The 13,319-nt window shown below is 36.9% G+C and overlaps 1 protein-coding gene and 1 long non-coding RNA gene across 15 annotated transcripts in view; one reads left to right on the plus strand and one right to left on the minus strand.

The window, feature by feature from the left end:
- The window catches only part of cacna1g (calcium channel, voltage-dependent, T type, alpha 1G subunit), a 234,760-nt gene that overhangs the window by 215,217 nt on the left and 6,224 nt on the right, over positions 1 to 13,319 (plus strand). For 10 of the 14 annotated variants that reach the window (XM_048170124.1, XM_048170126.1, XM_048170125.1 and 7 more), the window contains 7 exons: positions 1,705 to 1,783; positions 3,149 to 3,270; positions 3,396 to 3,815; positions 7,727 to 7,870; positions 9,146 to 9,268; positions 12,123 to 12,312; positions 12,407 to 12,576. In XM_048170124.1, coding sequence (XP_048026081.1) covers positions 1,705 to 1,783; positions 3,149 to 3,270; positions 3,396 to 3,815; positions 7,727 to 7,870; positions 9,146 to 9,268; positions 12,123 to 12,312; positions 12,407 to 12,576 — 1,248 coding nt within the window. The remainder of the gene's footprint in view (positions 1 to 1,704; positions 1,784 to 3,148; positions 3,271 to 3,395; positions 3,816 to 7,726; positions 7,871 to 9,145; positions 9,269 to 12,122; positions 12,313 to 12,406; positions 12,577 to 13,319) is intronic. The other 4 variants (XM_048170122.1, XM_048170123.1, XM_048170117.1 and 1 more) reach the window with 3 other exon arrangements.
- LOC125255132 overlaps positions 1,650 to 13,319 on the minus strand; it is a 69,593-nt gene continuing 57,923 nt past the window's right edge. The window contains exon 3 of the long non-coding RNA XR_007181838.1: positions 1,650 to 1,779. This is a non-coding gene — a long non-coding RNA (uncharacterized LOC125255132). The remainder of the gene's footprint in view (positions 1,780 to 13,319) is intronic.

Consider the following 13,319-nt stretch of genomic DNA (forward strand, 5'->3'; position numbering starts at 1 on the left):
AGCAGTGCAGATTGGCTCTGATGGGCTGCTTGGAGAATAGCAGAAATGACAGAAGCCAGAAAAGAACATCTCCAGCATGCACATTCTTTGATAACATCAGGCTTCATCACCGCCTGCAGAGTTTTTGATTTGGAAACTTGCCACACCACAGGACACACTATTAATTCCAGTCTCTCCTCAGATATGCACTTAGATAATCAGACATGTAATTCTACATTTAACTAATTGTCACTAATTGGATTAGATCATGTTTAGCCATCGCCTCCTAACGACCTTTCCCTCTGTCACTGTGACTTTCACACAGTTTCTTATTTTGTTTTAAAGTTGCTTTTTATGGTTATACGCTATTGATCCACTCATCTGCAACTTGTGAGAGGTGTTCTGATCCTTGAGAGTGTTCTGAGATATCCTGCCAGATTATGTCAGCTTGATCCTTGTATCTTGAATCACTTTGAATCCAGCCAGTGAAGAGTGCACTTAAGAGAGATTAGGGTGGGAAAATAGCCAGCCTTGGAAAAAAAGAAATGTCAATGCAATCGGATTTGTCAGCACATCTAATCTGACTCTCTTTATTCCTTTCCGTTTTCCTCCGTTTGCCTCATTTTTCAATCATGCATGAACCAATCGTCTGTGATCATTATATGTTTCACGTGATTCTTCTCTGAATCCAGCTGGGTATAGGTCGGTTCTTCCTGTTATGCAGTGTCATTTTCTATATAAGGGTATGCCTGATATACCAGAACAGGGTCATATTAATAATAATAATAATTATTATTATTATTATTATATTTTACACTAAGCTGATAATTAACAGGATGAACAAAAAGGTTGCTTATTTAGAGTTAATTTGAATTTAATATGATATACTTTGATTGATTTGTTGTTTTTTAACCATCTTTAGACATTTTGATAATATCATACTGATTTTTTATTATTTTTATATAATAAAATGGAATATTTTAAGTCAGAAAATCCAACTAATACCAAAAAACATCATATATATATATATATATATATATATATATATATATATAAATAATTCTCAAGACAAATTTTGCTCAACTTTTTCATTAGGGAAAAAAAGAAAAAAATATTTATTAATAAATTGTCTATAAATAAATTCAATACAATGAAAAAAAAAAATCAGAATAACTGTGCAAAATTGGCAAAATAAATTCAAATCAATGTAGTTACATTATTTAAAATTTACACATGTTTGATTTTTGAAAAATAAAAAGAAAGATGATTTTCATCTTTGAAAATGATAAATTTAATATTTATCTAATATATTAAGACACATGATAGTGACATGAAAATGTACAGCATAACAAAATTGACCCAGGGCCAAATAGCTTTGGTATGAGGATTTTATTTATAGTTTTCTGATGCTTCTTATTGATTGAGAGAAAGGAGAAATGAGAAAAAAACCCTGCTGATTTGTCCCCCATCAACATGTCTGGAACATGTGTGCAAAAGTACTGTTACAGTAGGCTACGGCTTCAGCATAGTTTGAGATTTAAGTTTACAAAACTGGCAAGCTCTAATCAGGTGGAACATAGCTGTCATCTTTTCACTTCATGACTCTCTCTTATTTGCTCCTCACAGATGGTATTCCTAGGTCTGCCCTGTCAGTTTCTTTTGCGCTCCATGACAAACTCTCCTGGCTCTCTCCCTCTCTCTCTATACATGTATATCTCTATACAGGTGGGGAATCTGGGTCTTCTCTTCATGTTGCTTTTCTTCATCTTCGCTGCTCTGGGAGTGGAGCTGTTTGGTGACCTGAGTAAGCAATAAATAAATTACCTTGTGGTCTAATTCACTCAGACACACTCACACACACCCTATGCACTCATTAGGATCATTCTGTCTGGATTTTATTTGCACTGAATTGTAAATTACTTAGACCCCCTAGGGGGTCCAAAAACTAATTATTGTGGTAAAAAATGAAAATATGCTCTACACAAAAATACAATATTAAGTTAACTTGAAATAAAGCTAAAGTTAAGATTCCAAACTAACTTTCATTGACTGTGCCCCATTAACATGTATCAAGTGAAATTAAATTGTAATGCACCAGTATATGCTTTTTATTGGGTTTGCAATGCAAGTATCACAACAAAATGTAAACACATTCATATGATACTTTACATGTGATATTATAGGACTTAAATGCAACACTCAATTCTATACAATGGTACAGAGAGTCCATTCTCCTTCTCACTATTCACCAAAGGGGACTGAAAAACTTTGAAACACCTTATGACACTGTTTAGGCCACTCATGTTGTAACTATAACCCTCTGATGTAGCATAATTATGTTTTAAATTGCTTGATTTATTACTGTTTATTTGCTTATTTGTTTTAAATTGCTGTGAGATCACTTTTACATATTTCCGAAAGTTTTCCAACATTAAGGGTAAACCATAAATATGGTACCTGCAGCATATTTTCTCTAGAATACGTGGCAGCACATTTGGCACTGGTTTACTGAATACAGCATGCCGTGATTCATTGCAGCTCAGCACAATACCAGGGTTGATGTCATTTCCATTTCCAATCAGCCGGCTCAAGATAAACATAGAGACTTCATAATTCATATCCAGCTTTACAGTGCTGTCCAAGTTCAATATATGGCGTCTGCTGGCTGAACTGAGATTGACTGTCTGCAAGGCAAACTTTTTTTCTGTCTCTTCCCAACTAAGGATTGGGCTAAATTGTTGACTGGTCGATTAGTAGTGAGAAATCATTTAGTGAGATTAGGTAGTTTATTTAGATTTAAATGGTTGTCTATATACTGTATGTATGTTGTGAAACACTAAGTATGCTGCATAGAAAGTGTAGAGTTGTTTTTTTTTATTACATTTTTTAATACATATTAGGACATTTAAATGCCATTTCACCAATAGATAAAAGGTAATAAATGTATATAATTTGAGTCTTTGAATGTAAATTTTGTATATTTCTCACTACATCTAGTGCTGCTTCAGGAAATCTATATGCACACGTTTAAAACGGAACCAGCTTTTCATGGGGTGCACTTACTTTTTCACAGCATTGTACATATGATGAAGGCTGTTTGTTTATTATGAACATGTATATTTGCACATTCCCAGCCCACATGCAGGTTTGTATTTTGTTTCTGTCTTAGTATGTGATGAGCTGCACCCCTGTGAAGGTCTCGGCCGTTATGCCACATTCAAGAATTTTGGCATGGCTTTCCTCCTGCTGTTCCGTGTATCCACTGGGGACAACTGGAATGGCATTATGAAGGTGAGACACAGTCAACTCATTGTGCTTAATTTCAATGATGCACACAGTTTTGTTTTAAATGCTTTGGACTTGTTCTGGGTAAGGTTGTTGGCAACCTATTCAGCTTTAATTTTTACACATCACAGGACACGCTCAGAGACTGCGGCCAGGACACCGGCATCTGCTACAACACAGTGGTGTCCCCCATTTATTTTGTGTCCTTTGTCCTGACGGCGCAGTTTGTGCTGGTCAATGTGGTGATTGCTGTGCTCATGAAGCACCTAGAGGAAAGCAACAAAGAGGCCAAGGAGGAGGCTGAGATGGAAGCCGAGCTGGAGCTGGAGGCTGCGGGTGGAGGTGGAGGAATATCCCGAGGGCACATGCCACCTTTGGGACCTGGCGACATGGGTGGGCCAGGGGGGTCACCTTGGATCTCAAGAGACTCTCGAGACCTGTCTAGACCACTTTACCCCACAGACAGCCCACCTACAGAGATACGAAGAGACTCTGAAGATCACATAAAGACAGAACCTGATCCTCCTCATAATTTGGAGCCGCCTTTAGAGGTGAGTGGAAATGCTAGGTGTGAGGTCAGCGGTGTGAACCTTCTATGGTGTAATTTCCAGGTTCAACACGAGTCAGACTATATGCCGGTTTCTAGCAGGTTTAAGCTGCTTACAACCACATTAGACCAGCTAGAAACCAGCTTAAGCTTGTTTTTCCAGCAGGGGTGTCCAGCTTGCTTTTGTTTTGTTGAAAAGTGCTGCAGGGATGACATTTTTGTAGGCTAAAACCTGAAACCAAGAAAACAAGTTACCATTTTAGCGAATCTGTTTTTTTTTTTTTTTTTTATGGATTTGTGGTTAAAGTAGTCCTTGATTATGATTTCATTTTTTTTTTTTTTTTTACTTTAGTTAGTGTGTAATGTTGCTGTTTGAGCATAAGCAACATCTGCAAAGTTACGACACTCAAAGTTCAATGTAAAGGGAGATATTTTCTTTTACAGAAATCGCTTTTTAAGGACTACAGCAAATGGCTGATAGGGACTACAACAAGCTTCTTCCCGGGTTGGTGACATCACAAACCCCAAAATTTACATAAACCCCGCCCCCGAGAACATGGTGAGGCCATGTTGGGCTTCTTTAGAGAAGAGGAAGAGTTGCTGTAGTAGAGTATTGTTACCAATCTTTCATTTGAAAACCAAATTTCTAGCATTTTTAAAACCACATTCTTCCATCTTAAAAAAAATACCATGGCGCCATTTTATGCCGGACTGCTTCACAAACAAGGGTCAATTCAACGCTGGATTTGCACAAAAGATTAACATGACGGTACATGCTAGTCGATGAGTTGAATCAACTCCACAGCAACTACATAAATTTATCCACTAACCATTCAGAAATGTCCAGTTGCATTCTAAAACTTCTTCCTGACTCCGGTTTGAACAATGTAAGGCTGTTGTAACACCGTAAGTAACACCGTTACTGACAATCATCATTTTGGCTGCGTGAGATTCTCCAGCTTTGTTGTTGTTGAGCAACCGTGCTCACACCCAAATAGGGGCAAATTTGACAAGCTACAATTAATGATCTTTGGGGTATTTTGAGCTTAAACTTCACAGACACATTCTGGGGGCACCAGAGACTTCCCTTTAAATGTCTGAATAAGGTCTGTTGTTAACACAATCTCACAATATTTTTACATTTTATAATACAACATAAAATGCATAAGTAATACCCCTTTGTGAACAAGTCAGTCACTTAAATATGTTACAATAGAGAAGAAAAGAGTATTACAACTTCCATTTCACGACAGCTGTAATGGTGATGGCGTTGATGTCATGCAATCGTCGTGTAGTTTGTTTATACTGTAGTCTATGTTCAGCTTTTACTTTGATTCTATTTATATTTCCAAAGTCACATGTTCATTTGTGAATATTATCATGATTAACAAAATTAATGAGTCATTAACTTTTGTTGGTCACAGAGCTTATTTTCTGCAATAATCCTAAAGCCAATTGAAACTTCTTATTGTTTTTTTTTGTTGTTGTTGTTGTTGTTTTTCTGTTTTTTGTCGAGGGAGCTAATTTCTGGGTTGGCCTACTAAAGTATGTCATCTTTTCAGAATTCTATTATCTAACTTCACACTATACCGCTAGACAACATGCCTTATGCTTCCATAGGCGCCTGAACCCATTGACGTCACTGATGCATACAATAAAGGAATGTTTCTGGTTCAACTAAACTTAAGCATCTGCTGCATGCTCTCCATTACCACTGAAAATGATTTTGTCCCTCAATTTGTTAAAACAAACCAAAATGTTGTTTACAGCAGTGCACTTACAAAGGAAAAAAGTCCAGCTCATAGTTGGTTAAAGGGTTAGTTCACCCAAAAATGAAAATTCTGTCATCATTTACTCATCCTCATGTTGTTCCAAATCCGTAAGACTTTTGTTCATCTTCGAAACACAAATGAAGATATTTTAATTAATCTGAGATTTCTGTCCCTCCATTTACAGTCCATGCAACTACCATTTTGACGCTCAAACTCAAAAAAAGAGCTTTCTCAAGAACCAATGAGGTTTATTCTCGCAAGCCAAGTATGGTTGAGCTTCTGTTTATGTTCACTGATCAATGTTTATATTGAATAAAAGCCTAAATTCAATCATATAAAGTGATTGTGTCTCTAAAGAAAATTTGTACTAAACTAATTTAGTAGTAATTTAGTAACTAAAATGAATTCATATGGATTCATTTTACAATCTCTTTTTGAAGCAACAAAGCAGTAGTTGAGTGGACTGTCAATGGAGGGAAAGAAATCTCAGGTTTCATTTAAAATGTCTTCACTTGTGTTTTAAAGATAGATAAAAGTCTTACGGGTTTGGAACAACATGAGGGTGAAAATTTTGTGGCAATTTTTTTCATTTTTCGGTGAACTAACCCTTTAAAACATTTATATTAGTCAATTTATATTAGGACGTCTGTACAAAATGTGTGTTATTTGAACTGTAGGTTATTTCTTAGCAGCGGCACAACTGTTCTAAACAGATGAGATTTGGTTCTGCACTACCGTTGTAATTCCTGTGGATTTCTCTCTAAGTGAAAAGCCCCTTTTTGGCCCTTTTTGGAAGATTGCTGGGTTTACTGGCTTTATATGGTCATGAGACGAACTGAAGAAGATAGTAAACAATTTTGTTACTCTGGTCTCATGTAAACACGTATAATGTTTAAGCCTCGTGGTAATACTTAAAACACTGCGTGCTTTAACATTTATTCACGTCCAATGCAAAGCCACTAACTTCCATTTAAGTGAATAATTGTAAAAATGGTTTTTGCTTAAACATAGTAAAAATTATTTTCTATGGTAACTAACAGCATATAGCTTTAAGGTATATTTCAACTTGTATGTCTTCTTTTTTCCTCTGTGGAAAAAAAAAAAGGATTTTTTGCATTTGGAACAATCTGAGGGTGAGCAAAGATGACAACATTCTCATTTTGGGGTGAACTATCCCTTTACCCTGTTACCAGACCATTTTTTAAAATATATTATATATGATGTGAATATCTTGATTTCAGACAATGTACAAAATGTTTTTATTTTTATTTTTATTTATTTATTTATTTTTTTTTTTCATGGGTTAATGTAATCACCAGTGTCCAACAAACAATTAACCGTTTATTAGTTAAAATGAGATGCAGATTTAGTATTTGTCAGGGCTTTTCAGAGAAAAGACACGTTTTAAAACACTAGACTTATTTTTAAAGCGGGGAAGTCCATCAGTTTCTATCATTGTCGTACGTGCCTGTTGTTTGCTCCTTATAAACTTGGTGGTCGGAGGTCAGACTGGTGCCATGGGAAAGTAGTGATACATGCTTCTTTTTAATGCAGGCTGGCTATTTCCAGAATACCAGCCATTTTTTATGTTAACACATTATCCCTCCAGCTCTCTTCTGAAGTGTGGCCGTGTCAAAATGTTTTGCTCATCATCAGGACAAATGTTCGTAGAGCTCTAGTTCCCCCTTGTGGATGTCAGTGGTAGAATCAAGTGTTTTACCTGTGAGCGATGCGTCTTTGTAAGTTTAGAGCTCAGCACTACTCTGTTCAGCACATAAATGAATCGTGCTACTGGTTTACCTAAGCGATACATTTTAGGTACTCCTAGTTTAAATGACAAGTTCACCCAAAAATTTAAATTCTATTATTTAGTCAACCTTATTCCAAAGTCAGATGACCTTCTTTCTTCTGTGGAACAGCAGCACATTCTTCAAAATTCTTTTTTCGGGTAAACTGTCCTGTTTATTCCTTTGTAAATCTTCCTTCTGACTAATTGTGTTATAGTCTCCTTCCTTCATTTCTCCTCTGTTTTTTCTCTGTGTAATGTCATTCATTTTACCCTCCTCATCTCTTCTGCCTCTGTCTCTGTCTGCTCTCTTTCTTTCTCTTCGTCATTCATTCTGTCTTCACTTGGGGCTTTTAGCGGAGGCCTATGCTTGACTCAGTTTCCCTGGTGATCCAGGGCTCACTGGAAGGAGAGCTCAGCCTCATGGACAACCTATCTGGCTCCATCTGCCACTACTACGCTCTGCCCCCCCTTCCCAGCAAGCACTGCACTGAGAAACAGGTCAATGGCTTCCCTGTTCACCCAGCTATGCCTTGTACCACACTCCTTTCCCCTCTCTGCCTGTCTCTTTCCCTTATTCTCTCCCTCCTTTTCTCTCTCTGGACCACTTAAACATACATAATTGCACCGAAGCTTCTGTGTGTCAGTTACAAAACCACCTCTGCACTCTGGGATTTCCAGCGCCCTTTAGAAGCAAGGACTTGGTTCTGTTCCAGTAATATCCATTTGTTAAAGTGTGCTTATTTCCTAATTCCATAAGAGTGACAAAGCCTTGCGAAATTGTGTGAAATTTCTTCCTCGTTCCAAAGATCATAAATACCCCAAAAAGTGATGGACTCGTCAGGCTGGAGTTGAAGAAGTAATGTGTGGATCGATAAAGAGCTGGACCGCTGTTGAATTATGCAAGAAAATCTCTTTTGGTCTGTTTCACAGAGAAATATTTCATTCAATTGCATTAGCATTGCAAAAACTGAGGCTTCTAAAAGCTTTTTTTTTTAATGTAATTGGAGAATATGTAATGTCTTTATGGAAATAGCTGGCTTTTATTTTGACGACTTTGCAAAAAGTTGTTCCAGCCCAAACTCTCAGTGTCAGTTAAATGGTGCAGTATGCAGGATTTCGCCCATTAACATTTGAGGATCTATGAAAGAGGTTCTGCATTATTTCTCTTCGAAGGTAATCTGATAAACCTTTAATATCTGAGGACCATTAAACATTTCGATATCTATCATGGCTACTGATGGAAGGTTATGTGTATCTTGTCAGCTGACTTGGAGGGTTTCCATCAGGGCTGGGCAAAATTCTGAATTGAAGAAGTGAATTTGAATTGCACTGGCCACACCCCACAGGAAGTTGAACTGAAATCGGAATGACAGGAAGAATTTACAGTGTTTATAGCAGTATCCATCCATCCAAATTTTTATACAAGGCTTTGGCCAACATTAAAAGTTTGTCTTGAAACTTTTTTTCCTAGTAAATTAGCTGATGATATTTGAATTTCAAATCATTTTAATTCTACTTCATCACACTGAGGTTTGAATTGCAGTTCTGCATCCTGTTTGCTACATGAATCAAAATTCTGATTTTTAAAAGACCTTCTCAATTTAAATCTAAATGGTCTACAACCCTGGTTTCCACGCACTGAACTGTTCGCAAAAATGAACTGACCCCACATAAAGTTGTATTAATTGTACCTGTGTGATAGTCTGTGCGTGTCTTCTAACTATGCATGTGCTGGTTGCCCATCTCACTCTTGGCTCATCTCTTCTTCTTTAGATTCCTCTAGCCGAGATGGAGGCTCTATCTCTGGCGTCGGAGAAATCCTGGTCCTTAGCTCTGACGGATGACTCTGTCCCAGATGATTTTAACCCCCTCTTACTAACCAGTCAGGAGTGCAATGTATTTAACAGTAGAGCAACGTTCATTTTCCACTCCTGCCTCTCAGCCTTACACTGCTTCCAAAGACATCCACCCTCTCCACCCTGCTTCAGTATTTGGCCCTGAATATTTTATCCCTAGGTCTTTTGGCCTTCTAATAGATTTTCTCTGTTCAATTAAATAAAAATAAATAAATAAAACATGCCGCTGTTTTAAGCTAGTTACAGAACAGTTTTAACTAATCAACAGTGGCACCTTAAAGGACTCCTTGCTTTCATGTGGTACCTATGGAGTTTCTAAACAAAAACTGTCAAATGTATAAAGACTACTTTGTCTAGTGAGCAGCAGCTGACAAAATAATAATATTGCTTTCATTTAAACATTTATATATTTAGTCAAATGCTGCTGTGAATCACTATACTTTTGACTTATACACTACTGTTAAAAAAGTTTGGGGTCAGTGTCTTACACAAAAGAGTAATATTGTGAAATATTTTTACAATTTAACTCGTTTCTATGTTAGTACATTTCCTGCGATGGCAAAACTGAATTTTCAGCAGCCATTACTCCAGTCTTCAGTGTCACATGATCCTTCAGAAATAATTCTAATATGCTGATTTGGTGCTTAAGTAACATTTCTTATCATCAATGTTGAAAACAGCTGCTTAATATTGTTTGGAAACCATGATACATTTTTTATTTGAATGTTTGATTAATAGAATTCATTTATTTGAAATACAAATCTTTTGTAACATTATAATTGACCTTACTCTCACTTTATCAATTTAATGCATCCTCGCTTAATAAAAGTATTGTCTTTAAAAAATTAACCTAACCGACCCAACATTTTCGACAACGTACATCGTTAAATATAAAATATAAAAGATAATTGTGACTTTTCATTTCACAATTCTGATTTTTTTTCCTCAGAATTGCGAGAGATAAACTTGCATTTGCAAGTTTAAAGTCATATAAACATATAAAGTTAGAATTGCGAGAAACTTTTGCAGAACTGCGAGATATAAACTCGTAATTGCGAGTCAGAATTGCGAGATATAAACATTCCTGAGAATTTCAAGTTTATATCTCGCAATTCTGACTTTATAACTCACAATTGTGAGTTTATATCATGCAATTCTGAGGAAAAAAAGTCAGAACTGCGAGATATATACTCGCATTTGACCCTTCGCTGGGATTTTGATTGACAGGCGATCAAACCAGTCATAACACCGAATCCGCTGTTTTGTCTGACAAAGTAGTCAGGGGAGTTAGTAGATTAACGTTGGTGGATTTGAGCTCGAAAAATGGTGTACTGATGTCTTTCCGCAGTTGAAACAACATTCCTTCTTATGTTCATTCATGTTTATTTGATGCTATAAATGAACTAGTAGGAAGAGATGATCGGTTTACAAGCCGCTTGAACTGAGGCATTACAGCAATCTGTCACGACACAATAAAAGACACATTAGTAAAAGTAGAGAATAAACATCATAAATGCAGAACTGAGAGGCGAGTGTGTTTGGAACTTTGAGGGTATCTAACCGTCCACTCCATTCTTTCTTTCGTTCTTTCTCTCTCTTTCCCTCTCTCTGTACATTTCCCACCAGCCTGGTGTTTGTATGGTCTAGTCCAGTCCAGTAGAGTAGTATTACTGCCTGTCAATCTGCTGCTCCTTTCCTGTCTGGGTTCTGCAGCTATGTCCCCGTTCTTCTACCCACACGTCTAAAGGCCATTTCTGAACCTCTTCTCCATCTTGTCTCTTCATACTTTTTAGATGTTCCTGTTTCCATCCTCAATCTATCTGTCTGCATATCTACCTGTGTCTCTCTTTGTTTTTGTTTCATGATTTTATCTTTGTCTTATTCTTTGTGTATTAAAAGTGAAGTTTCTCCCTAGTACCATGCTTCTTGAAAAGAACATAGGAGTGTGGTATGGGGTCGGCTTCTGCTGTCTGCCAGCTACAGTAGTACAGGCTCTGGGCGCAGCTTCTGAAGGGAGAAGGCTGATGGTTTCTGTCACCTCACAATTGAATTCATATTCATTGTTTCAGAACTTCGCCCATAGATCCATAAATAATTTATACATAGCATTTTTCAGATGGGTGAGATTTAGATCCAGCATGTTCTCATTTCTCTGTCGTATTTATGTGGATGAAAAATGGCAGACAAATGCAGAAAAATATGCACTGATATATGCATGACTTCTTAATGCCTACAGTACCATGACACAACATCAAAAAGTGCCTTAATGGGCATGTAATTGTTTCCCACAAAGAATGACAATAAACAATAAAAAAAATGAACAGAGCAAATTCACTCAAAACACATTTAATCACAAACAATGAATATGGACAAAATTACTAAAATCTCTGAGCAAGAATATGTGGACTTGCATAAGTGTCATTTCAAGGAATAATTAACCCAAAAATCAAAAATTGAGCACTACTGTAAGTCTTGCAGTGTGGCCTAAAGTGAGTGATTCAGTCTGATTCATGAATCATTCAGATGGATTTTGTAAACTGGATGAGTCGATTCATTAAAATGACTTGCAAATGTTCATATCTGATTGAACTAATACTTTATTTTAAGTATAAATACAGTACATAGATATGAAGTTTAACTAAATGTACATATTCATATAAGAAATATGCATTTGCATTGATACAACATGATTTATGAGAACGTTTCTTGATCAGTCTCCTCCCTGTGTCTAGTGCGCAGTGATGTTTGCCTTTCATGTATGCTAACCAGTCCAGCCTTTATGTATTAGGTACAATGTGTGTGCGTGTGCGTCCATGTGTTCATAAGGGCCCCTGATGCTCCAGACACAAGTACCAGCGCTCACCTTGACTTGCATCTCTTTTAATGTCCCTCAGACCACAGCTCCTCCAGATCCTCTAGACCCCCTGCAGCCAGACGAGCCAACGGATGAGCACTTGCTGTACGTGAAGAAGACCTCAGTGGGCCGCACTCATTCTCTGCCCAATGACAGCTATATGTTCCAGCCGCTGCAGCCCAACTCGACCGACAGTACCCACACAACCTCACCTCACTTAGCTCAGACAGGTGCAGCACTGCATTTTATTTCTGAATTTGTCTTAAATACGGTTGTTAATGTGTAGGTCAATAATTGTGTCATATCAAATGTATCCTCACACAGGGTCTACAGGCTCTGTCCAGTCTCAAACAGAAGAACTCACGCAGCACTTGACTGTGCCCTCCGATCTGTTCAGACCGATCAGTCCTCATAGCCTATCAGACTCAGAGAGCATCCCACGAATTCCCCCGCCTCGCCGGGCGCACACTCTCTCACGCACCCTACGCAGACAGGTGAGCTCAGGTCTATTGCTTTTGATTGTGTTGTGCTTACAGAGTCTGTTCTATTAGCAAACATTGATGCACTCTGGTTTTGTTGATTGAACATAGTAGTTCTGTTCTAAAACCTAGTGAGCTGCCTCAATGCATACTTCTTATATATTCAACTGACACACATACTACCATTCAAAAATAATTTTTTAAATGTTTATGAATGCTCACAAAGGCTATATTTATTTGATAAAAAATACAGTAAAAACACTAATATTGTGAAATTGTTACAATTTACAGTAACTGTTTTCTATTTTCATATATTTTAAAATGTAATTTATTCATGTGACTGCAAAGTTGATTATTTACAAGCAATTATCCCAGTCTTCAGTGTCATATGAAATCATTCTAATATGTTGATTTGCTGCACAAGAAACATTTCTTCTTATAATCAAAATTTAAAGACAGCTGCGCTGCTTAATATTTTTGTGGAAACCGTATTTTTCTGTAGTCTTTGATGTATAGGAAGTTTAAAACAACAGCATTTATTTGGAATAGAATTATTTTGTAAAATTATAAATGTCTTTACTGTCATTTTTAATCAATTTAATGTGTCCTTGCTAAATAAAAGTATTAATTTCTTGCTCTCTTTACACAAAATGCATGAGATAGGATATGTTGCTAAGCTAACGGTACAATCTATTAAGCTTACAATACAAATAGCACACACAAATTTGGGGTAAAAAAAAATAAAATATGAGTGTCTA

This window comes from Megalobrama amblycephala, linkage group LG20 (genome assembly GCF_018812025.1).
Source record: "Megalobrama amblycephala isolate DHTTF-2021 linkage group LG20, ASM1881202v1, whole genome shotgun sequence".
NCBI lineage: Eukaryota > Metazoa > Chordata > Actinopteri > Cypriniformes > Xenocyprididae > Megalobrama > Megalobrama amblycephala.